Here is a 24,142-nt window from a genome sequence, read left to right as displayed (position 1 = left end):
CCTCTGGATTTTTGTCCTCTCGTGTTGAAAATGAATGCTTGCCCTCAATGACCTTTCGTGATTTAAATGAAGCTTCCTCGAGATGGAGCGCTACGGTGGCGGCAAGCCCCTGCAGAGGAGGAGGAGGAGGAGGAAGAAGAGGAGGGTGCGAAAGAGTGACAGAGGAGGAGGAGGAGAGAGAGAGGAAGGCATCGTTAGTGGAACAGGTTCTCCCCGGCATTCACTCCGCCTCAGTCAGCAGACATGGCCAACTTTGCCGGTACCTGGAAGATGAAGAGGAGCGAGAATTTCGACGAACTTCTCAAAGCTTTGGGTAAGTACGGCTTCCCCATCCTCCTCCTCCTCCTCCATTACCACATTGCTACGCCAGCCTCACATCCATCACACAAAACAAACACACAAAGCAGCGCACTGTTGTTCTTTTGGGAATGCATGCCGGACTTCCAAACAACACGGCATTGTTTGGAGCGGCTCCGTGGGAAAGGACGCCGAGATGACGATGAGGAGGAGGATGATGCTGCTGCCGCCGCTGATGGATGTAAAAAGACCAGATGCCGAATTTCGGCCAAGTGTGTCATCATTGTTAAGCTCAATATTGTTGATGTTGGAGCCTTTTAAGTAGGCCGCGCATGTGTGTGTCGTCTTCACCCTTTAATAGTCTGAACAGACGACTCCGCTGTCTGCGTTTTGGGACACATTAAGTGGGTCATTCAATTGTGTTTGCGTTGCGGCGCCGAGGGGGGAATGACGGTGGCGCAGGGTTGGGGCTGAGGAATGGATGGGGCGAACCAAAAATGTTGGGAACCTCCAAAGTCGGACACGAGCCATTTGTTCATGCGCGGTCCCCCTTTGCAAAAGTATTGGAGTGACAAGCTCAATTTCGATGTTTTTGTGACGTACCGAAGACATTTCCGTTTTGGATCAGAAAGACGAATAGGAGACAAATGTTCGGAATTCCAGCGCTTTGATCTTATGGTACGTACAGCTACATGTAGATGCGTTCAACAGGAGTTCAGAGAGCTAAGGTCTGGCCAGGCCATTTCAAAATTTGAAAACAAATCATAGGTTGTTCAAAAAAAAAACCTCCCAAATGAGCCAGTGAAGGGATGCCAGAGTAGGAGCGATGTGCTCCCTCTTGCAAGTACCAGTCAGGAGCCACGCGGAGGCATTTTGGGCCAACTGGAGACACTTCGGGGAGATTTGACTGACACCAAAGTCAAGTGCGTGACAGTCATCCAGCCGATAGATGAATCGGTATTTTTAGTTTGATCAATATTTATTCCCACACGTCCAAGTAGCCTACAGCACGTGATTATTTTGACTCAGCGTGTCCCTTTTGCCCCTGTACTGGAGTGCACCCTGAGTAACCTCCCTGTGGGCGCACCATTAGGAAGATGCTGATGGGAAGTGGCGGCTCCCTCTGTACTGGAATCCATTTTTGTGACCCCCCCCCCCCCCCACACACACACCGCTCACAACCTCCCCTCGCCACTTTCTTTTTGCAATAAGCAGAAGAGCGAAGCGATGCGCTCCAGCAGATGTCGGTTGATGGGTCTATTTGCTTGGAGCAGCACAACACACCTGTTGCTATGACGACAGGGTGGTGGTGGTGGTCCATGGGCGCTGTCCCCATGAGAAAATCTCAGCTCTCACTCTGTTTAACTGTCATTGCTCACTGTTTTCCACATCTTTTTTTTTTTCTCCATGATCGGAGTTTAACTAAAGTGATCGCGGACTCATGCTAACCCGCACCCTAACCTACAAATTCTCATAGGGACCACCTCATCATCCTCATAACGTAGACACGAGTCCTCCGATGTCCATTTGCCACCAGGTTCACACCTTGACCGACAGAGCACTTTTCTCCCCCCTCCGTCGTGCACTCAGGCGTGAACGCCATGCTGAGGAAGGTGGCGGTGGCGGCCGCATCCAATCCCCACGTGGAGATCCGACAGGACGGCGAGCAGTTCTACATCAAGACGTACACCACCGTGCGCACCACCGAGATCAACTTCCGCATCGGCGAGGAGTTTGACGAGGAGACGGTGGACGGAAAAAAGTGCAAGGTGAGATTTAGAGTGACGTTGACGGGGATGGAGTGTGATATTATCCCCCTGTGTCTGGCACAATGGGAAGTGGTGAGGTGTGAGGGAAATCGGTGCGCCCGGAGCAGAGTTATTGTATTTTATACAATTATGTTCGCAGGGTTCGGGCTGGGTTTTGTATTGGGGTTAGAGTTGGAGGTTGGGGTTAGGGTTATTTGATTAGGTTGGAGATTGAGTTTGGGGTTGGGTTTAGGTTTAGGCCACAAAATGTTTGCTAAAACTGTGATTTGTGGAGCTGGGTGAGGGTGTTAGCGAGTTAAGGTTAGTTGCGGCTGGCGATTGGGTTTGTAGTTGGCTTCGGGGTCATGGGATTAGAGTTAGTGTTGGGGGATTAGGGTGGGAGTTGAATATTGTCTTTTGGTTTGGGGTTATGGAATTAGGGTTTGCTGTTGAGTGTAGGTTAGGGTTGAAAAATGGTGAGTTTTTGAGCACAGGAAAGCCTTCAAAATGCCGACGCGTTTCGGCTAAGAACAACACAAAGGCAATTTGAAGAGGGCCCCGCATGCTCGCAATGAGGAGTCTGACATCCGTATGATGCAAAAAAAAAGTTGTGGACATCCACGTTCAAGATTTGAATGCCACTCACTGCTTTTGAGGGATGGAAAGCTCCTGGCAGCCGCGTGCTATTGGTATCACCCTCACGTCTGTGCACGTGGATAAAGAAGGGGCGTCGTGATCCTTGAGATGGATGGGAATTTTTCTGCAGGCCCCGAGGGCGGATTGCAATGAGCTCTCGAACTCAATTCTTTTCTTCCCCTCTCACCAATGAACTAAATGCATCTCACGTTCAAATGGGCAACATGGCAGTTAATTAACCTGTTACGGCAGTGGTCCCCAATCCCCGGGCTGCGGACCGGTACCGGTCCGTGGGTCATTTGGTACCGGGCCGCGCAGAAAGAATAAATAACTTACATTCATTCAATTTTATTCATTTCGGAATCTGAAAGATGTTTTATTTTGAAAAATCGGATTCTCTGTGACATCCGTCAACAGTATGTTACTTTCGAGGCGGGTCAAGGCGCGCTTCTCAATTACGTGATAGGTTACAGTTAAAATGATATCCAGGAGCTAGCAAAACCAGTAAAAAAACAAAAACATATTTGGAAAATTTCTTTGGGAAGGGGACAGGAGACAGAAGAGGAGCCAACGACTTTCAAGAAAGAGAAGGCTGCATTTAATAGACAGTATCAGGATTTCCGATTTAAAATATGGATTTATCTCAACGAGAGATTCCCATGCACCAAGCTCACAGTGCAAAATATGCGGCGTAGGTGAGTTGTATTTTTCATGCACTTCATATTTGCGGTGTATCTTATTTTGAAGTGTCATCATTCGTGTTTGTTATTATGTTTAGAAAATACCACAGTTTTCATGCAGGTCATATCATATTATGTTATTGTTCTATTTATCCGCCACAGCTTAAAGGCCGGTCCCTGAAAATACTGTCTGACACTAAACCCGTCTGTGGGGCAAGAAAAGTTGGAGACCGCTGTGTTACGGGACAAGTGGGGGACACAAAAAGCACTTTGAGAGGCTACATGCCAGAAGCTTTGCTATTCAAGATTCACCCATTCACGTTCTTGGTGCTCTTTCTGGAACAAAGTCGTCAAAAGCCACTTAGTGAAACATGTCGACTGAGACTGGGTTGCCTCTACCGTGTGAGGGAAATGGTGGTCGCACTTGACACTGACTGTTTTTTTCTGATCTGATCCCAGCTGGGCGCCGCAACTGTTAGGAAGCTCTGTTCAGGGACATCCAATCCATGCAGTATTTTCACAGTTGTTCCGAGTGCTGTTTTAGGGCAGGGAGGGCAGATATGACCTATTTTGGAGACAGCGTGGTGCCCTTTGCGCGGCGCCCCGCGGCATGCCGGGTACCCACCCGACCTGCCAGCCCAAGCTGCGTGACGTCCCTGACAGATCAGAGGAGCTAGTGTCATCGCTCATTCGTCACATTTTGTTTTTGTTCTGGTGCGAGGCCGTACTCGGCGAGTCAACGAGACGGCACGCTGATTTGGCTTGTTTGGATACACTCGGGGAGCAATCAAGAAGGATTTTGTTTGACGCGGCAAAAAGGTAATTGAATTTGGCGCAGACCTCAACCGCTCAGCATTCCCCAGCGAGTCAGGCGGGATTACTTTGCTCTTTTACGGAATTCTCTGCAGGGGCCAACACTTGAATTTGTCTGAAAACGTCAAGCAAATTTGCGCTCCAGCGGTACACACTACTAACGGCGATTGTGACAGATGCCGCAAAAACATGTTTTAGCACATACTTTTGATTTTAATTCCTCAGGGAAGCGTTTTAGGTCCATTGATTTTATACGGATGGCATCCCTTTGTCGAAAATGAAGTTGCCGCATACCTTGTCCAAATATCTTGTAGAAGTATGGAAGCTGTATGAGGTCCTTTCATTTTCTATCATGTTTAAAGCCTCGTTGACTGACGAAAAAAAATGAAAACCCCACAAATGACAAAAATTCCCACAAATACACTCCTGAGAATCTGGTCAGAACAGCTGTTTTTCTTCCCTTTTTTACAAGTAGAACATGCCCTGATATATTTTGTCGACATACCGTGATAGTTTTGTTGGTGTAGTTCTTGGTGGTCCCTCAGCTGTCAGCATTTGGCAGGCTTGAGTAGTCAAGGGCAGATGCAGCCGAGCTCAATGGGATTAAAGCGGTGATCCTTCGCCCCAACAACACTGCAAGGTTCAAAAGTCTCCGTTAATCTGCGAGAGCTCTTCTCACTCTGAGGAGGTGAAAGCAAAAAAATAAAAAATAATTTCAGAGACAATCGGGCATCAAATGGATGGATTAAAAAAAAAACGCTCACTGGTCCTTCCCTGTTGTGTTTGACGGTAACTTTTTTTAATTTCAGTTCCAGCTCACCATCATCCAGAAAGGTCACAGTCACAATTTTGATCACTATAAAATGGCATTTTTGTAGCCCATTTTGCCTCGTGATTTTCGTGAGGGAGTATAATTTCTATGCATAGGAAATGTTAAAAAAAATAAATAAAAAAGTCTGTGTGACAGGGAGATGGTCGATTTCTCCACAGAAAACAATGAAAAGTGCCTTGAGAGTTGCTTGGTAGCTCTCACCATGTTTATTTTTATTTTTTTTCTAGAGCTTAAGAACAACTTCAGCCTTCATTTTTCAGACTGCCGCATGCGAGGCCACGCAGCCAAACTGTGGGAGGCCGTGTGAGAAAGTATTACATGAGGCTTTCGGGCAAATGTTCGAGAAAAATCCAACACAAGCAGGCAGGAAATGAGATGCTTTAAAGATTTAGCTCTCTCGTCCCACTAAGCAAACTCGATAAAAGCGATGCACTCGAGTCTTGCTGACAAAACCAAACGTAAACATGTTCACCGTGACGTCACAAGTACATCCCGGGGGGGGGGGAAATGGTGGCACAATAAGTGGGTGGCCAACACTAACAAACATTTCAAAAACACCAAGAGTGAATTATCTCTCCTTTCAGATATCTGGTCTGGTTCTTGTGTGTCGGCGTCGTGATGACAGTCTTCTCTTTTTGTCCCCGTAGAGTCTCGCTACCTGGGAGTCAGAGACCAAGATCAGCTGTCAGCAGACTCTGGTGGACGGGGACGGACCAAAAACCTTTTGGACCCGAGAACTCAACGGCGATGAGCTGACGCTGGTGAGTTCACGGCGATGAACGTGCGTGGAATGGCAAGGAAGTTGCACACTTTTGAAGCTTGGGGAGCGGGGGGGGGGGGGGGGGGTAATCATCAGATTGTAAATTGAAGAAACACCGGAGCACTGAAGACAATCCGTTTTCGTTGATTGGCAACGTCGGATGAAAAATTGGACTTCTGGTTTTACTGGAAAGATTCCCAAGAGATTCGCTCCTCAAAAGTGGAAGGTTCTCATCCGCGGTGGAAAGATGTGAGCGCTCAAGAGGAAGTAACAGCGCAGCGATGAATAAAGAATTTTGAGGAGAATTACACATTTCGATTGGGGGGGGGGGGGGTGCTACATTTGTTAAAAAACCCCCCCCAAAAACTCTTACAAGAAACTTGTGGTGAAAAAAAAAGTCCAATAACGTGGATGTATTTTTCCAAAACATAAAGCTAAAATATAATCAGAACATAAAATGCTACAATTTTTTACATTTTAAGACAAAACAAAAATGATCTGATCACTAAAACATTACTTTACAATAAACCTGAAGTACTATAGGAAACAAAAAAAATACATTCCTGTGTAACATTTTGTGAATAAATAAAACGTTTTTTTAAAATATAAATGTGAATGAAGGGGGGGGGCATTTTTTGTTCCCCAAAACAAACAAACAAAAAGGGACGACAGGTTAGGAAGCAGTACACACACAACAAGCTGATTGTGTGAGCACAGTTAAGTGGGACACATTTGCATCCAATTTGCATAATGCTTGTGATTGGTTTTACAGTGGAACCTCTCTATGGGGAAAAAAACGTCAAGACATTAGCATTGGCGTTGCACCAGGCACTTTTTTTCACATGTCGATTTCATGTGTTTTGCAGGTTTTCGGTGCTGATGACGTGTTGTGCACTCGCATTTACGTGCGCGAATGAGGCTGCGGAATGGAGCAGGCGACTCATACGGGACCACAGTTCAAATGCTAACCTGCTAAGTTTTACAGAATTCCACGCATGCTAATAACTCTCTCTCTCTCTCACACTTATCGCACTATTGTTCAATCACAAGAAACAATAAAACTTCAAAAAAAAAAACGTCAGCGCCTTTTTGCCGCTAATTAGCTTTAGCGTCAAAGCTAACAATGGTGACGTGAGTCACCCCGTACTCAAAAAAGTAATTGATAAGTAATTGCCAAAAAGAAGAGTAATATTATTCAAGAACAAAAAGGTGTATATTTTTGAGAAAATAAATTGCATTGTTATTGAAAGGAATAAAAAAATGCAAAAGCTAGTTTTTTAAGAAGGTGAGTTTCTTTCTGGAGAAAAGATAGGATATCGTTTATTTTCCCAAACTGTTGTAGTCTTACAAGATTGGAAGTGGATCTCTAAAAGCCAACTTTTATTTTTATGAAATTACAACTTTTTTGTCTCAAAACATAACTTCAGTTTCTTGCACTTTTTCGATTAGTTTTTCTAATTTCCTAAACCTGCGATGGTTTTGAGAAACACTACATTGGGTTCTTCTCACACAGGTTGGACCACCAAGTAAGCTTCCTCACAAATAGTTCCTGGCCGCCTTCAGAAGCCTGCCTGCTGTAGTAAATAAATTATTCTTTTGGGGGACATGCCCCCTGCATTCCCCACTCCACTCGCAGGTGCACCCCACAAAAGTCGAGCCAACAGCCAGAAGAAAGGGGCACGCCATCAAAAGCCCAAGAGCAAATGTGTCTCTTTTGCTGCCAACTTTTTCTTTTCACAGCTTTGGCTGACACGCGGGGGTCCCAGCAGCCCCTAGGACAAATAAATGGGTTCCGCCGCTGACGTTTCACCCGCTTATCCCCATACAGAAAGATTTTCCCCCTCAGTGCACTGCCGTTCCTGTGGGAAGCAAAGAGGCCGGGGCACGGCGAGGCGCCCTGAGGCGCACCGCCCGCCGCCGAGTTAATTGAAGGACGAGCCCGCGGTCGGGATGGCAGCTCACAACAGCTCAATGAGGGCTTTTGTTTTGTCGCGTAGGCCAAAGGGCCCCCACCGCCCTCCTCACCAACGCTTGCCATCTCGAGTAGGGCATCGAACAGGGAGGCGGGAGGGCGCTCTGTGGATACAGTGTGACATCGCCTTGCTGTCCCATTTTTGCTCCTCCCTGGTGGGCTCTGATGTTGGGAAACAGAAAAGGCCCAAAAGCCTTTGACAGAAGCACACAAGGCGGCTCAGGATGGTGGAGTTTTTCACACACACACGCACACACACACCAGAATTAGCACCACAATGAATCATTCTGCAAAAAGATGATCATTTTTATGTATTCTATTTAAACGTAACTTTATGTCTTCATAAAGTTAAACACAGTGTTTTTTTTTGTGCTAGAATTTCTAAATGGCATTTCTGTTCATTTACTTGGTCTATTTCAGAGCTTCATTTCTAGTCGTCATCACACTTTTTGTCTTTGCCATCATAGAGACAAAGGGGGGAGGGGGGCAATACACACGTGTGAGGTTCAAAATGTGAAAGAAAAAAAAAGACAGACATGAATAAAAGTCCATAGACATTTAATCACTGTAGCTACAAATGTGTTTTTTATTATCACTTTAAATAATGTCTAAATAAACGGACGAAAGACATGCTCATTTCACTTTTCCAATATCAAAAATACAACTTGGAGGCAAGGGGTGAGGGGGGGGGGGGGTGGCAGCAGAAACCTATCCAGGGTGGAGAGAGCGGATACTGTTGGGGGAGGGGGGGGGGGTTTGCAGTGTTTTTGTCTTTTTGTTTTCTGGTGAATTGAGAAGAAAATATATTTGTCATTTATAAAAACAGAAAAACCTGGATACATTTCTACTTTTCCTCTTCTTTTTTTTAAACTATGTAAATTAGAAAGAAGAAAAGACATAAAAGAACACACAAAGAGAGAGAAAGGGTCCTGCGGGGGTTGCGGTGCAAGGTAAGGTGGGACAAAATCAGCTCATTTGTATCGTCAAGTCCCTTTGGTAAAAACTGTAAGAAATTTTGTCGTTCTCGTCTCTCTTGGCTTGGTTTTTTTTTCTTCTCCCCTCGTCCTTTACATTCTAACAGTTAGCTCGGAAAGTTCTACTCACACAACAACACGCCGTGGTCTTAAAAAGTCTCAGACTATTTACATTGTATTTACAGGGTGTGTGAACATTGGTGGTGGGCTTTTTTCTAGGTATTATCTTCCAGGGTGGCGAGGATGATGTATGTTCATAGAACTATATATAATATATATTATATAGATATATATATATATGTACAACACATAGCTTTACAATGGTGCACTCTTGAGTCCAAACAATGTTGTGAGGCGACGTGCTAAAACTGGCGCCTGACGACATTCTACGGGAGGCTCAGCCCGGAACAGGAAGCGAGTTGCGATTGGCCGTTCGTCTCCATCCAAAAATCTGGGAAGCTGTTGCTGTCCCCCCCCAACCCCCCTGAATAAGTGCACTTGTCGAGCATGTCCAGGCTGGCTTAAATAAATCACACCCCCCTCCCCCCCACCCCTCCCAGTTGGGATTGTGTGGACGGTGGAATGGTAAAGCGGCATTTACTGTAGAAAAAAAGCGAGGTTCACTTGGTGAGTGCTGGTGAGTGGGACGAGACCAGTCCCGAGTTTTGGCACCCTTGAAGGAGGTGGAGAGGGAGAGGGGTTGTGTGTTCCCCAGCTAAAAACGCTGGTAAAAAGCGGTAACCCCGCCACCACTGGAGGAACACCCACGCGCATACACACACACACACACGTTTCACCTTAAAAACAAATTGCTTCCTGACCCGGAGCCGGTCCGCTAGGGGCTGTACTTGACGCGGTATTTGCTGACGTTGCGGAAGTGGAGGACCTCGGGTTGGCGCGCGGTGCTGCAGGGCAAAAGTCCGTCGCGGCCCTCGCCCAGCAGCCACTTGTCGGTGTCGGCGGCCAGGTCGGCGCCGACGTGCTCCTCGGCCCATGCCGCCAACCACGCCTGGAAGCGCTTGTGGAGGCGGGTGCTCACTCGCTCGTGGGACTGTGGCCCGGGAGAGGAGAAGTCGCAGTTGTTATCGCTCTCTCTCTCTCTCTCGCACAAACACGGAATGAGAGGCCGCACTGACACACGCATTGAGACCGAGCTGGCGCACACACGATTCGATTCGTGTAGGGCTCTGCGAACTTTGTAACCTTGTTCGACCTCTCTGATCTTGTTTCTCTTGTGCTCACTCACACACATCGCACCGCCTCGCCCGCTCACCCGCACAGCGGCCTACCTGGTGCGCTCGCATCAGCGCGGTGCGCCGATACATGTAGTCCTCCGACTTGAAGACGTAGACCATTTTGTAGGAGTTGAGCTTGAACATGCACTCCATCTTCTCCTTGTCCAGCGGCTTCTTGCCTCCCTCGTCGGCCTCTTTGTCCAGCTGCTCACGACACTTCTGGTGCTTGCGGATACGCCGCAGATTCCTGGCGACAACGCAAGTCACGAACGCGTCTTTGACATGGCTGTCACGGGGTTTTTTTTTTTTTAAATCGACTGCTGCACAGGTTAACCTAATAAAAATTTCTTTTGGATTAAAATGTATCGAGAAACATTTTTTTCCTCAATTAGTATTTTGAAACCGATCATTATCTATCTTTACTACAGTTGTAGCGTGCACAACTGAGGAGGTTTTGGCCCGCAAAGAGGCTCATCATCCGCCATAATAATAATAATAATAATAGTAAGAGAAACTTTAAGAGGCAAAGGTGGCGCATGGTGCCCTGAAAATCCAAAATCGAAAAAAAAAAAAAAAATCATCACCTGGGGAGAAAGACGGGCTTCTGGGCCAGATGTTCCCTCAACTCGGGCGTGGTGGTGTCCGGGTTCAAGTAACGTCCGACGTAATCGGACCACCGCTGCAGTCACGGGATACGAAGGTCAGTCATGAATTGAACAATGACTCAATACGGTGGCACTTTGACACTACAAGCCGTCGCTCATCCAATTGTTCGCTTTGTGTTTCCGGCTAAAATCTTTGGTATGTAGCTCATTTATTGCATATGATCTTGTATTTTGCGGAGTTATTTTGCTTCAAATTCTTTTTTCGCCGGCCGTGCTTCTCACTTCTGCCTCGAGGGGCTCGTCAGAGTTCTCCTCCTCAGTGTCGAGCAGCTCCAACGTCAGCTGCACCAGGCCTCTGTTCCTTACAAACATCACCTGCGAGGAAACAAACGCAAAGGTGATGCCGGGTGACTGTTCCCACACGGGCGTTTATTTTTAACTGCAGAGAGTACCATGGGGCTATTGGGGGGGAAGACGTTTGAATTTTTTTGTTCTTCTCCCCTATTTGCAGACGTGACATTGGTGAATGTTAAATAATGAATCCGTGTGTCAACGTTTTGTGACGGTTACCTGAAGATTTTTTTCCGAATGTAAACTATGTTGGGAAAGGCAGCAATTCTGCTTCCCCGGACGCCAAATAGTGCCCTCCCATTTTCTTTTCTGACCTTGAAGCAGTTCTCATCCGACATGAGCTGTTCCGCTTTGCGCTGGTAGGCGCTCTCCGAGGAGCTCCGGGAAGACAGCGTGGCCATGGACCCCCCGCAGGCCCCGTTTGCGCTTTCGGCCAAGTAGAGGTCCGTCACCTGGACGCAGATCTCGTCGCTCACGATGTGCTGGAGCTACGACGGGATGCGGAAGTATAAGTCATGGAATTTGGACCGAGAAAAGCCAGGACGGGGTTCACGGCAGGAGGAGCAGAGGCTAACCTGCCGGACGATGCTCTGGATGAGCTTGTCCATGGTGAAGGCGATGTAGGCGTGAATGGTGAACATTTCCCTCAGCGAGTCCTCGTACTGCGACGCCTCCATGTTGCCGTCAAGCAGGTTGCGGACCATCTCCAAGAAGGCCGAGTAGTAGACCTCCACGTCGATGTCCACTAGTGGGAGATGAATGACACGCCAATATTACCTCCGCTTTAAAGCCCAAAGTCCAGTTGACATCAGAATTTCAGCCTGTTTGATTGCCGCTTCCCCTTCTGCAGCACCTGAGAACTCTCGACGTGACAACCGCGACATTGCCGTTACTCACTGGGCTCTTTGAGTCGCAGCTGGATGGCCGGGTTGTCGTTCTTCTCCTTCTTGAGTCCCAGGACCTCCCGCTCCCATTCTCGTTCACGCACATCCTCCTCAATCTGTCGCTCGGCCTGCCAGTAGAGGCGGAGGAGTCGCGAGCATAGCGTGTGGTGCAACCGCAGGAAGATATACCAGTTGTTGTTGACGTAGAAGAGGTTGTAGGCGTCGTCGCAGCTACGCAGCTTCTGGGCCGCCGTGTTACTGAACAGCAGCTTGGATTTAGTGGGGCTGGCGCCACCGCCACCGGGGAGGCCGTTATGTTTCTTGGAGGGGACACCCTCCTCGATATCCATCTCCACGTCCTCTTCCTCTTCTTCCTCCTCCACATCGGAGAGCTCGCCGCGCTGGGCAAACAGCAAGTCGGGGACAAAGTGGTACATGATCTGCTTGATCTTGTACTTGTCTTCTTTCTGAATGCCAGTCTGGCGTTTGACGTGGTGGATAATGAGGGCCGCCGCGTCCTCCAGGATCTGCCGGTCCTCATATGCCCGGGTCAGGTGGGGGCCCGCCGGCGGGCTGGCGTTCTCCTCGGAAGCCTGCTCTTGGCGCTGCGGGGCAAACACATTCAAATGTATTATCTGAAATATACACCAGAACATGGATGCAGGGTGAATGTGGTCGATGGAATAAATTTGGCCTGCAGTAGAGTTTAGAACTGACCAATCGCGATATCACTTGTTGATTATGTCTCGGTATGAAAATGGCCGCAAGTGCGTCACTTTGCGCTAGCGTGTTCTATAGGCTAATATGTTAGCCGCTACTATGGATGAGCCACACGTGAAGGTGATTTGTTTGAGGTGAAAAATTAAACACGATTCCAATAAAGTTGGGATGCTGTGTTGTTAATGTTCAAGGTTTTTTGTCTTAATTGGAATTTTGTAAATACAATTGGTTATGTAACATGAGAGTTGATGCTTTATGAGCCACTATGTTTTACGTATTTGCCACCACTCGTGGCATTACAGTACTACGCAATAACAGGTGTCTTTTATGCGGCGTCTATGGCAGTTGAGTGTTGACAACTCGTGTTGGGATTCAGACATTTCAAAAGTAAACACCACCTTTTTTTTAATCCGTTACTGATAAACGTGGTCTCCTCTGTCAGTCATTTACATACAGCACTAAAACAGCCGCAATGGCACGCGTCACTTTTTTTGAGTAACGCATTATACCTGTCGTGTTATTTATTTGTACCAAAACTTGAATTCGCGAGAAACGAGTCTGTTTTCGCCACTTGTTATTCCAACAGCGACGGAGGAGAAAAAGGCAGAGAGTGCTCACTTCATCGTAGATGCTTTCGATTTCGTTGAGCAGGGACTTGGAGCGCAGCACTTTGGTGTCGTTCTGCTTGAAGTTAATTCCCTGATGGTCCAGAGACTTGAGGTAATACTTCTCATTCTGCTCCCGCCAGATCTTATTAAAACCTCGCTGGGCTTCCCGCCACTCCTCCTCCTTGGTCTTTAACCTGGATGGCGGAAGGACACGTGACTAGATGAGAAAATCAGTTTGATGAAAAGCGCTCGCCCGCCTGGTCCGGCACGCACCTCTTTAAAACAATGGGGACGGAAACGGCCGGGTTCTTCCTCAGGCCGTCGATAATGTCCGGGGCTTTATCGCTGTATATCCTCTGGATGGCTTTTCGGTGCACCACCTCGGAGGAGCCGCCCAATGTGTTGTCCAAGCGGAATTTGGCCTGCTCCTCCGCAGACATCCGCGAGATCTTCCGCTGCACGGACTCCAAAACTCGGATGGTCGCCAGGTTGGTTTCCAGCACCACGTCTAACTGTAAGTCAGGAGGCAAAGGAACATTTTGTTTGGCCTGGCTTCGTCCTCCCCACCTCACGAGGAAAAAAAACTCACCTCGAAGCGCTCGTCCTCACACCTGTAGATGTGCTCCTCGTACTGCGTCTTTTTGGAGCTGACAAAGGTGGAGTCCTCGGACCAGGATGGCAAGGACACCCAGGTGTCGTTTAATACCTGAAACCACCCACAGCAAACATGGTAAAGGCGTCGGAGCTTCATGTCTGTAAGTTATATGATGCTAAGTGGACTCTCAAGGTGGCCAAGCAAAATGCGCTTGACCTGCGCGACATCGTAGCATTTAAGGGGACGGCGGTTGTGTCTCCTTTGCAGCGCGGCTGCTCTCACCTCTTTACAAAGTGGCGTTCTCCCAGTGCATTTGGGCTGCTGGTAGCTTTTGGGCAGCGCTCTGTAACTGGAGCCGAGCCTTTTGCATGAAGCGTAGTCAATCTCCATGGCGATGCCCTCGGTGGCCCGCTCCTTGGGGTACGCCTCCATGTGGGACATTTCCCGGTACCCCAGGAAGTTTTTGAACCAGGTGAACAGCTCCGGGAATTTCCTGGAGTGACGGGTGGAATGGGTGGGTGAGAGGCACGCCATAAGGTGACCGCTACGAATAAAAAATGCCGAGCGCTCACCCGAGGAAGGGCAGCACCAGCTGCACCAGCTCGGCCCGGGAGATCACCTCCTGATTGAAGATGACCAGACATCGCAAGAAGTTATCGTAGGCCTCCGCACTCCGCAAGGCTTTGCGCACCTGCCATGAGAAAACACATTGGCAAATTTATGACGTAAGCAGTCACGTGCATCAGGTTGCCCAGAAAATTCAGCTTTTGCTCTTTGGTGAGACCAAAAGCATTCGGCATATAACTGTAGAATAATGACAGCAATAAAAATAAAAAATGTTTTCTCCACTCTGGCATTCCAAAACATGCATATTTGGTCAATCGAAGGTAATGGCTTCATGATGAAGAACACTTCTCACGGCATTGCTATGGGCTACATTTATTCATCGCAGTGATAATAAATCCCAGATTCAGCAGTGCCAATGAGGTCGGTGGGGTGGAAATAAAACCAAATCCGGAGACCCTTTGAAAACCAGGACAAAATTTGTTTGCACCCCTGACTGTGGAAGATTGATGGATGGCTGTAAAGTAAATGGGATTCGTATTTCTTTGCATTGCATCGTTATCAATCAACGTCGGAGACAAAATGGCACCGTACCTTCTCAAAGAACAGCGACTCGGTTCCGACTCCGTGCTTGCTGGCCTCGGCCATGGACGAATCTTTCAAGTTCAGTAACTTGGGCTTCTTCTGTTTTGGTCACATACAAAAAGAGGCGATGGGAATGACAAAACCGTCCGACGGGTAAACGGAAGAGAACGAGTTGAAGTTTTGCGTACCTTGATGGGGGGCGCGGCCCCGGGAGCTGAATGCCGGCGGATCTGGCAGCCGTTCTGGTTGGGCCTCTGCTTGTTGTTGAGCTGCAGCTTCTTGGTGGTGCCGCCGTGATCGTTCCGTACCGACTCGGCCTTCTCGGCTGTCGTCTTGCTCAACAGCTGAGTGGAATGGAAACGTTTAGACGTGGGACTGAGTGGAGAGGAATGCATCCCTTCAATAAATGGGGGGCTCACAAAAGCTGTGAATCCAAGACCGTTTTACGCCGTGGCTTGGGTTCTACTTCCTGCTTTTGTTCCAATTGTGATTGACTTGACAGGACTCTTTTAGTTGATGCCGACCAGCTTTTAATGAATGAGTGGCTTTGATTGGAATCTTCTATAAGTGCTGTCCCGCATTGGAGTCCATCTCTGCTTATGCTGTTGGACACGAAAGACCACCGAGTCAATCGTGTAGACTGCGACATTAACTTTCTGCAGGCACTCCAATTTCACTTTATTTAAATGACACATTGATTACATTTTGGAATACATGTCTGAAGAGCTCTCGAAGAGATTATGGGTGTTTGTATTGTCGGATCTTGCGCACCTTTTCCTTCCGGCTCAGGCTTAATTGCTAAATGAATTTGCGGGAACATTAGTCATGGTAGAAAAATGGTCGCTGCATAATAGTGAATAATCCGCGATATAAAAGTGTACAATTTACAAATCTGTGATATGTGAGACCGTGACAAAATACCACCTTTTAGCACAGAACAAATTGGAGTATCACTCACCACTGAACTGTTGGCGTCTGGGAGAAACTGCCCGAACTCGGAGAGCAGGTCCTCTTGGTTCTTGAAGAGCCGGGCAACCTGAGCGTAGACCTCTTGCTCCGTCAGGGCCGGCGTGTAGTTTCCTCCAGCCTCCTTCGCGTTGCGTTGCTCCTTCTGCATGAGACAATGCATACACCATCATGTCATCAAGCTGAATTTCCCTGGAATCCTCATGGCGAGTTCCTCCCGCTGACCTGGTACGTGTGCAGGATCTCTAAGAAGGCTTTGTAGATGTTGGGCTGACCCTGGAAGCGGTTCTTGATCTTGTTGACGTAGTTGATGGCGTGGTTGAACTCCACCGGCTGGTTGTTCTGCGCCGGCAGGCCGGCCGGCATCCCGCCGAGCGGCGGGTGGAGTGTCACGGGCGGGGAGCGCGGCGCGGCGCAGGCCGGGATGGACGGGTTGCTCAGGCCGCTTGGCGCCTGCGGCTGGGGGGGCTGCGGGGAGGGACACTGCGTGACGGTCGATTGAGAAATTTCTACGGTAAACCGCAGCAGTGGCGCATATTTGCTGGTCTGCATATTCGGTGGAAACACATAATGTGTCATTAGCAGACACCCATAAACTGTGTATCCCGTCCTGCCTCAGTCACACAAGTAACCGGGACAGTAAGTGACAATAACTTATAAATAAAATCAATGAATCAAAGAAGAACAGAATGTACACCGCAAAGTGAGCTGCGTTTTGGTCTTTAGGTGAGGTGGCTTTCATCCACCCTCCCACATGTTTTTCACGGCATCAAAGGCTAAGTGCTTGTCGTTGTCGAAAATGCTACTTTTAAAAACACCACCTGTGCATTTCGCAGAGGTTTGTGTTGGCAACAGTTTGGGCCTTGAAACAGATTCTTTCTTTTTTGTAACGAATTTCTATTGGAAAAATGTTTTTTGAATCGAGCGCAAATGGAAAAGCGTCACTGAATGGATTGCGTTTGGAGCAGTTCCCTAAAATTCACAGAATGCACCTAATTTACAACATATTGTAGTTATTGTGTCACAAAAAGAATTTTTGTGTGTGAAACAATCCCAAACATCAGAGAGTTTGTGTCTTTTACGGACTTTTTCCACCACCTGAACTTATTTGAGCTGAGGGGTGCATGAGTCTGGAGTAACATTAGCCTATGTGGAAAGATGACCACCGTGATGCTTCAAGGCAGAAATTTTGCTTTGGCTTTTCTTATCATCGAATTATTGAAGTGATCCAGTTAATCATTTCAGCCCAATACTGGGAAACGCATTGGAAACTCACTTTGCTCATCTTGGCCGGGACGGGCTGTGTGAGGAGGGCGGGCACGCTGGTGGTAGCGGTGGGTGGCGCCTGGGCAGGGTGCTGGGTGCTGGGCGCGCCTGTGATGGGGATGTTCTGCACCGAAATGCCGTGTGGGGTGATGTGGTGGATCTGGCCGGGCGTCGTTACGTTGACCAAGTCGTTGGTCTGCACCTCGATCTTGTAGCCGGGTGGAAGGAAGGTGTTGAAGCCCATGATGAGGTCGGGGTGTCCCTTGAAGAGCTGCGACACCCGGCTGATGACACCGGGGGTGTCGATGCTGGTGACGCAAACACAAGCGCGGGGTCACTCGTCGGGAGATTATTGCTATCGATGTAATAAATGTAATACAGGGAATGTATACCAGATTTGGGCAACTGGAATTAACACCGCCCACTCCATCCCAAATGTATTTATTTATTTTTTAAAGGTACTTTTTTGCCTAACCCCCCCCCCCAAAAAAAAAACACTTCACAAAAACACTGAGAAACCGTCAATACACGTGTTCCAGAATATTTGCGGGTGCTAAACTGCAAATATGCAAGGTCAACTGTAGTTTCAAGTTGTAACATCACCAATCACCACTTGATGGCAGACAGCTCATAGTTGTGCTTTCACTGGGTCTCACATGGCCGTATTGCACAATGTGAGTTAGGTCTAATAATTTTTTGCAGATTTGGAATAATATGCAGGATAAACGCAGCACCACAATGATATTGCAATTTTCAGTGAGCTGTTTTTGTGGGGGAAAATGTACAAAATGAGTTTTGCACTTAATGTTTTTTTTTGTTCAGCGGTTTTGTGCCACCTTTGAATGAAAATTTTATGCCAAAGACCCCTTTGCACTGGGGGGAGGAGGGGGGATTACAGAATGGGCATCTTTTTATACATGCATTAATAAAACTTTTTATCAATATGGGAATACGTTAAGAGCAGTCATCTTGTCTGTATTTAAAATAGCATTTCTGTCTCATGTCTGGTTAGGAAGTGCAAGGTCCTATCTGGCCCCCTTTCTAGCATTGAAGTTGCCCATCCGTGATGTATACCATGTTTAAAGAGAGCTCACCTTTGAGACTTGAACTCTTTCATGATGTCTAGGAAGTCGTTGTAAACCTGAGGCTGGTTGCCAAATTGCAACTTCACTTGGTCCAAGTACGACAAGGCATCCTCCACCTACGGGTGGCGAGAATGAAGGAAATTAAAGGGCGGACAGAATCTGGAAATTTACTGCATGAGTGGACTAGCGGGAAGTACGGCCGCCGAGTTTCGGGTCTGAATTTTGCATTTTGAGTCGTCTGCAAAAACACGTTTTTTTCTTGATTTATGACATTTTCTATTCATACCGAATTTCTTACGGAGCCCACACTCACCATCACACCTACTCACTCGGCTTGATTAAGTGGAGCAGACTGACCTTAAGCCGCTGAAACTGCTGCTGGCCCTGCGCCGAGGCCTGAGGCGCAGCCGCGTGGCTGTGCGCCGGCATCACCGGTGGCCCGTGCGATTGGACGGCAGCAGGGCTGTGGTGGTGGGAACCCCCGTGGACGGCCGGGCTCGGCGAGTGCCCGTGACTACCGCTGTTCTGAGCCACCGTGGGAACCTGCAAAAAAGAGCGACACGTGTGATTTGGTCCTTCTTCAAACAAAAACACGCAAATCTTATAGCTAACAAGTGATAATGTCACAGGAGGTTAACCTGAAGAGGTCTGCAACAATGGCAAATGGGTCATTTTCCATGGGAATTAATTTAACTTAATGGACAGGACTCAATTTGAGGCACAGATTTAAGGATTTTGTTTTGTCATTAGAAGAGATCCATGCTAAATATATAGAGCTTGTTTTTTTCACTTCGCATAAGCGGCGTGTATCTGAAGGTCTTCATATCTCCAAGTTTGGCGTCCAACACAATTAGAAAACAATTAAATAATTCGACCTTACGACAGTTTTTAACCAAAAAAAAAAAAAAACCTCAAAAGTCACTGTACCACTGTACTTGAATGAAATATAAAAGTAAATATATGGTATATACAAACTAAAATTGGCCGACTTATTTTTACTCCTGTATGATAGTTTAGAATCTTAAAATGTTAAAACATTGCACGAGCATTTAATAAAGGTTTTTATTTTTGGACACGATAAGAGAGGTTCAGCGACTAAATTGTGAAAGCGCTATATAAATCAGGATGTATTGTATTGTATAAATATCCATTTCTTTGACAGCGTGAGTCCCGATGTCTTTTTTTTTTTTTGTATACCTGGTATCCCTGCGGGACCGAGTACTGGACGCCTGAGGTGGGCTGCATGTTGTCGGCCACGGCCTCATACACCGCTGGCGGGGCCGGCGCCGGGGCCAGGGCGCGGTGCTGGAAGGTATCAACGTTGCCTGGGAGGCGCCGCTGCTGGGACGCAAAAACCGTTTCCTGATCCTCCAGTCGCCGCTTCATCATGAACTCATACTCGACTGAGCTGAGGGACCTGCGAGGGACGTGGGGGAGAAACAATGAGTTGAGACTCATTCTATGGGTGTTCCTTCAGGTCACAGGTGATTTGGGGTAGGCACACATTGATAAACATGCATACACACTCGCAAAATTAAAGGTTGACTTTAAGGGAACTCCAATGCAGCTAGGTAGAATATACATTTTGCATGGAGGTCTCCTTTTGACAACATGACAATTGACACTTGATACCCCCCTCCCCCACTTTACCACACTAACTTGTAATGTTGCATTTTATAGTAGAAAAGTAAACTGTTGCTAGTTCGTTTAGCGGTGTATAGGTACTTCCGGATTATTATTATTTATTTTAATTTATGACCTTAAAAATTTAAGAAAAATAAAACAGATACAACTTTCCATTAATTTACCGGTACATGTTTCTTGGAGAAATGTTTCACCCATTTGTAACCCAATACTTAATGTGCGAATCTTTTTCTACAGTATTTTTTTTTGTAAAGGAATAGATTCCGTACGTCAATATTACTACACTTTTTTTTGCACAAGAATCTGTACTTTTACAAAAGTATAGTGAGTACTTTTTCTTCCACGTGAACCTAAACCCCATTTTGTGACGTTGCAGAAGCGTAGCTAACAATGAATGAAACGAAACTAAAGTCGGTGAAAGTCGTGTTTCGCGGCTTTATCACCCACAAGACGACATTTTGAGGACTTTTGTGTCTACTTTTGTAACGAGCGTTGAGTACAAAAACACAATGGCTGTGGCCAATCACAGCTACCGAGTAGCTACGTCACCGAACCAACAATCTTGTGGGAGTCGCTCTGCCATTTACAACTTCCCCAAATTACCACCACACTCAAAAAAAAAAGCCCCTTATTTGAGTGGTTTCAATCGTAAAAGTGCAATTTCATACAAAAGACCCGTACGCTCTAACGCGACAACTACCAACTAGTAGCTAACTTAGCCTAGCGTTGCTCGACCACAAACCCTCGCGACGATGAGGAGTCGGAATTATGTACAAAAAATATAGTTGATCTCCCAAAGAGTTACAAAATAAATTATGACAGTCTTATCTGTGAGGTCCCTGGAAGCCCTCAGCCCCTCGCGTCAGCCCCCGCCCCCCCTCCCAATATTACGTGAGGCCTTGCCCCATGAGCACCGAGCTAGAGTTCCATACGTGGTCGCCATTTGGCGGAGCATGTGCGGCAGGGGGGACCCCGCGGACGCGCTCCCATATCGACGGAAGTAAGCGCGACCCAAACACACGAAAAAAGTCACCGAAGGGGAAGGGGTTCTTTATTTGTGTCTACTTCACCCCGCAACATGCTTTGCCGCGGGAGTGGGGGGGGGGGGGGGTGTTTCGCGGTGTTAGCTGCTAGCTAATGTAAACAACATGAGGAGCTCAGACTCGGAGGGACGTCCGGAGGGGGCGAACAGGGAGGCAGGCACATGCGGCTAACCAGGAGCGTTGCTAAAGCATCCACTGGCGCTTCAATTGGGTGATTGAGCCCGGTTTGAAACACAATGGGCATGGATTTTGTGTTTAGCGTGTTATTTGTTTCTTTTTTGCGGCAGACTTATGGGAGCTTCGTGGCTAGCCGCGTTAGCTCGCTGAATGAATTTCCAAGATGAACTCACCCCTCTCCTTTAAGTTCACCGACGGTGCGACGGTAATCCGTTCGGCAGGGTTTAACCACGATGCCTCCAGCCGGGGTGCAGCCTGAAGCAAGCAATGTGTCAAACGCGACCTATTCCGCGGTGCGTATTGTAAAAGAAAAACAAAAACAAGAGTGGATACGGAGCAGCTGCAAAAAGTAGGGGGGAAAAAATCTTCCCCGACAGGGGAAAACAATCTCCGTTAGGTTAGCTTGTGGTCGGGGGCGTGTCGGCTGGTGGAATAGCTATTTTGCTATTGGGTTAGTCGGAGAGAGGTTGATTCTCAGGGGCGGGTTGACTCCTCCGGATTGGCTGCTCAAACTGTCAATCGACGGTGAAGCTCGCCGACAAGGCAGCTCTCCCATTTTGACTGGAAGCGCGACAATGGCTAGGGCAAAACAGTAGTTTGCTGTCAGTTGTTTCACACCAACTAAACATTTAAAAAAAAATTGGAGGGGGTGAGGGATTAAGTCTTGATTTTGTATGTGTATGGGGAGGGGGAGTATTGATTTTTAATTGAACTGCTCCTTTCTTTGTTGTAAAGGCAGTTTTTACTGAAGAAAAGTCCTACCATTATGAGAATAAACCTGTAATATCAGAAAAAAATGTGCTAAATTCGACTGTATGTTTATATTTAAAAAGAAAATATACGTTTCATGTCTAAACATCTTAATACAACGGAATAATAAAGTTGTATGATTGATTACAAGATCAAAACCTGTAATGTGAGAAACAAATGTTCCAAGTTTACTAGTAAAATTATAATATGATACAAAAAAGAAATGTAAATGTTTAAAAACCTAATACTATGACAATAAGGTTGTGACATTACCAGAACCCGCCCCCCCCCACAAATGTTAGGAGAAATTAACATTCAAAATGTAAGGGTAGAACTGAAAACTGAAGAAAAATCCCAAGGATTTTAGTAAAATCATATTTTGAGAAAAAAAATGTTCATGGAATGTATAGCATCCTAATGATGAATGGATGGGTCGCTAATGGTGTAATGTTACACTCACCTGAGTTGTGTGCGGGCAGTGTGGGATCGCTTCCCACTCAGTGACGGTGTGGATGAGGGTGCGAGTGGTGGATGATTAGCGACCAGTTCCGGGTGTAGTCCGCCTTTCTCCCGTAGTCGGTAGAAGTGCCAGCACCCCAGTAGTAACCCTGTTCAGCATAAGTGGTGTTCAGAATGGATGGATAGATAGTTAATGGAAATAAAGTTGTCATGTGAAAAGAAAAAATACAAACGTTAAGAGAATATAGTTGTAATATTACAAGAAATAACGTGACATGGATGAAGTTGTACTGTTCGGGCCATAAGGGTGTAATTTTACGAGTATATATAAATTTATGGAGAACGTCTTCACTTTACGAGAAACCACAATCTTATCTATCATTGTAATATTACGAACGAAAACTATCACGAACCGAAATTGCCTTGACAAAACACTTGCTGGAGTTTTTGGTATGACACTTGACTCGCTTTTTGGTCAACCATTTCCTGATTAAACCCCGCCCTCTTTTGGGAAAAGCCTCAGCCAATCATGTCGCTCGCTTGCTGTTAAAGCATCGCCCACGATAGGCGGAGCTTTAAACGCCAGCCCGGGATTCCACCTCTCTTCGGTTTTCTTCTGCCTTTTTTCTGCTCTCTCAAAGCTAAGAGCGGGAGAAGGCGCGACAAATGTCCATTCGTCAGAAAACACACACGCACTGTCGAAGAAAATTGCTATTTTCTAGCCGTTTGGTGTCGCATGTCGCCTTTTGTTGTTCGACGGTGCTCGGTCGAAGCGTCGAACAAAAGGGGCTCCCTTCCGGAACAATGCGAAAGTCGTACGGCGGCTACACGACGTCGGTGGCGCATTCAAAACAACAAGCTCATTTTGGGGGATCATTTTCTCGCACCGCGTCTCGTCAAAAATGCAACAACACATTCTCCTCCCCTCTACGCACACGTCCCCTCCTCCCATTTGCAAACATGCTCCGATTGATCGCCAAAACAGAACAGGTCGCCTCGCGTTGTGTTTGTTGATCTACTATTATAGTAAAGAAAACAAAAACCGCCATTACGGTACTATGTGGTACGCTATTCGTTGTTTGTGCACGCACACACAAAAAGCATCCAAGCATGCGATGGTCTGCCCAACACAAGCGCTCCAAATGCCGTTCGCGTATTCATCATGAACAAGCCATGCAAAGTGTTCTAGTAGGTTTTAAAAAATGGTTCACTTTTGGGTTACGTACCCCGCACGGATAAAGAAGAAGGGACTCCGTACTCCTGATGTTATTCGTGTTTGGAACAAAATAGTTGGGGCACGCCCCCCTTCCTCTTTGATCGCCCCCTCCCCCAGCGTTGGCATTGGCCCGCGTCACACCGCACGTCACCGATTTTGAAGAGCAGCCGCGAAAATGCACACACAAAACAAAACATGAGGCGATATTTCAAGTCAAATCTTGAAACTTTTACCTTGTCCTTTCATCAGAGTGTCAAATAATATCACGTTTTAATGGGTCGATGTAGTACGAAAGTATCAACAAATGATCGGAAAACAGTTGGAGCGCGCAACTATATTTCATTTAAAAAATGCAATTTTACAAATTGTCATTTTGTGAAAACATTTTGAGAATTAAGTCAAAACCAATATCCACATTTGATGAGTAACATTACAACAAAAACATTGACGAAAACACTTTAAACATTTTCACAAATAAAACAGCGATACAGTATTTTCTAACCCAAAGATACATTTCCAGGAATGAAATCACAATTTCGAAAAAGTCTTAATTTTGTGAGGGAGAACAATTCAGGTTGAATTTGTGAGAATAGAATTTAATAGTATACGTAAGCGCATGAAATCTTATGAGACTGAACTTGAAGTCTTTCACGAATAAAGAATGATACAAACGAAAC

At 46.8% G+C, this 24,142-nt stretch overlaps 2 protein-coding genes across 7 annotated transcripts; one reads left to right on the top strand and one right to left on the bottom strand.

The window, feature by feature from the left end:
- The first annotated feature begins 144 nt into the window (after positions 1–144).
- On the top strand, positions 145–7,935 carry crabp1a (cellular retinoic acid binding protein 1a). The gene is made up of 4 exons (XM_086108607.1): positions 145–313; positions 1,888–2,066; positions 5,654–5,767; positions 6,633–7,935. The coding sequence occupies exons 1-4, from the start codon at positions 244–246 to the stop codon at positions 6,681–6,683; spliced, it is 414 nt and encodes a 137-aa protein (XP_085964733.1). The 5' UTR covers positions 145–243; the 3' UTR covers positions 6,684–7,935.
- Positions 7,936–8,279: 344 nt separating this feature from the next.
- Positions 8,280–23,550, bottom strand: sin3aa (SIN3 transcription regulator family member Aa). 6 transcript variants are annotated; one of them, XM_086108605.1, is made up of 24 exons: positions 23,476–23,550; positions 22,251–22,398; positions 21,214–21,619; positions 19,374–19,593; positions 18,534–18,719; positions 18,186–18,292; positions 17,294–17,399; positions 17,102–17,215; positions 16,051–16,308; positions 15,818–15,970; positions 15,048–15,203; positions 14,869–14,958; positions 14,283–14,401; positions 13,993–14,203; positions 13,705–13,821; positions 13,389–13,627; positions 13,126–13,309; positions 11,801–12,392; positions 11,479–11,648; positions 11,218–11,391; positions 10,835–10,927; positions 10,532–10,626; positions 10,002–10,194; positions 8,280–9,763 (listed from the first exon to the last, which is right to left on the bottom strand). In XM_086108605.1, the coding sequence occupies exons 4-24, from the start codon at positions 19,563–19,565 to the stop codon at positions 9,548–9,550; spliced, it is 3,765 nt and encodes a 1,254-aa protein (XP_085964731.1). In that variant the 5' UTR covers positions 19,566–19,593; positions 21,214–21,619; positions 22,251–22,398; positions 23,476–23,550; the 3' UTR covers positions 8,280–9,547. The 6 variants fall into 6 exon arrangements, with proteins under 6 accessions (XP_085964731.1, XP_085964732.1, XP_085964727.1 ...); XM_086108606.1 differs by having other exon boundaries at positions 16,051–16,293; XM_086108601.1 differs by having other exon boundaries at positions 17,102–17,399.
- Positions 23,551–24,142: the final 592 nt, after the last annotated feature.

The sequence above is a fragment of the Hippocampus guttulatus genome, chromosome 4 (genome assembly GCF_054856545.1).
Source record: "Hippocampus guttulatus isolate MCC_2025c chromosome 4, RoL_Hgut_1.0, whole genome shotgun sequence".
In the NCBI taxonomy this organism is placed as follows: domain Eukaryota; kingdom Metazoa; phylum Chordata; class Actinopteri; order Syngnathiformes; family Syngnathidae; genus Hippocampus; species Hippocampus guttulatus.
The sequence above is the reverse complement of the archived record's forward strand: the minus strand, read 5'-3'. Positions and strand labels throughout refer to the sequence as shown.

Excerpts from the sequence above, each read along its gene's own strand:
- crabp1a (XM_086108607.1), top strand. The coding sequence starts at position 244 with ATGGCCAACTTTGCCGGTACCTGGAAGATGAAGAGGAGCGAGAATTTC. Across the intron at positions 2,067-5,653 it reads TGGACGGAAAAAAGTGCAAG|AGTCTCGCTACCTGGGAGTC; the intron begins GTGAGATTTAGA and ends TTGTCCCCGTAG. Across the intron at positions 5,768-6,632 it reads ACGGCGATGAGCTGACGCTG|GTTTTCGGTGCTGATGACGT; the intron begins GTGAGTTCACGG and ends TGTGTTTTGCAG.
- sin3aa (XM_086108601.1), bottom strand. The coding sequence starts at position 19,565 with ATGATGAAGCGGCGACTGGAGGATCAGGAAACGGTTTTTGCGTCCCAG. Across the intron at positions 11,392-11,478 it reads TCCAGAGCATCGTCCGGCAG|CTCCAGCACATCGTGAGCGA; the intron begins GTTAGCCTCTGC and ends ATCCCGTCGTAG. Across the intron at positions 10,627-10,834 it reads ACGAGCCCCTCGAGGCAGAA|CGGTGGTCCGATTACGTCGG; the intron begins GTGAGAAGCACG and ends CCGTGACTGCAG.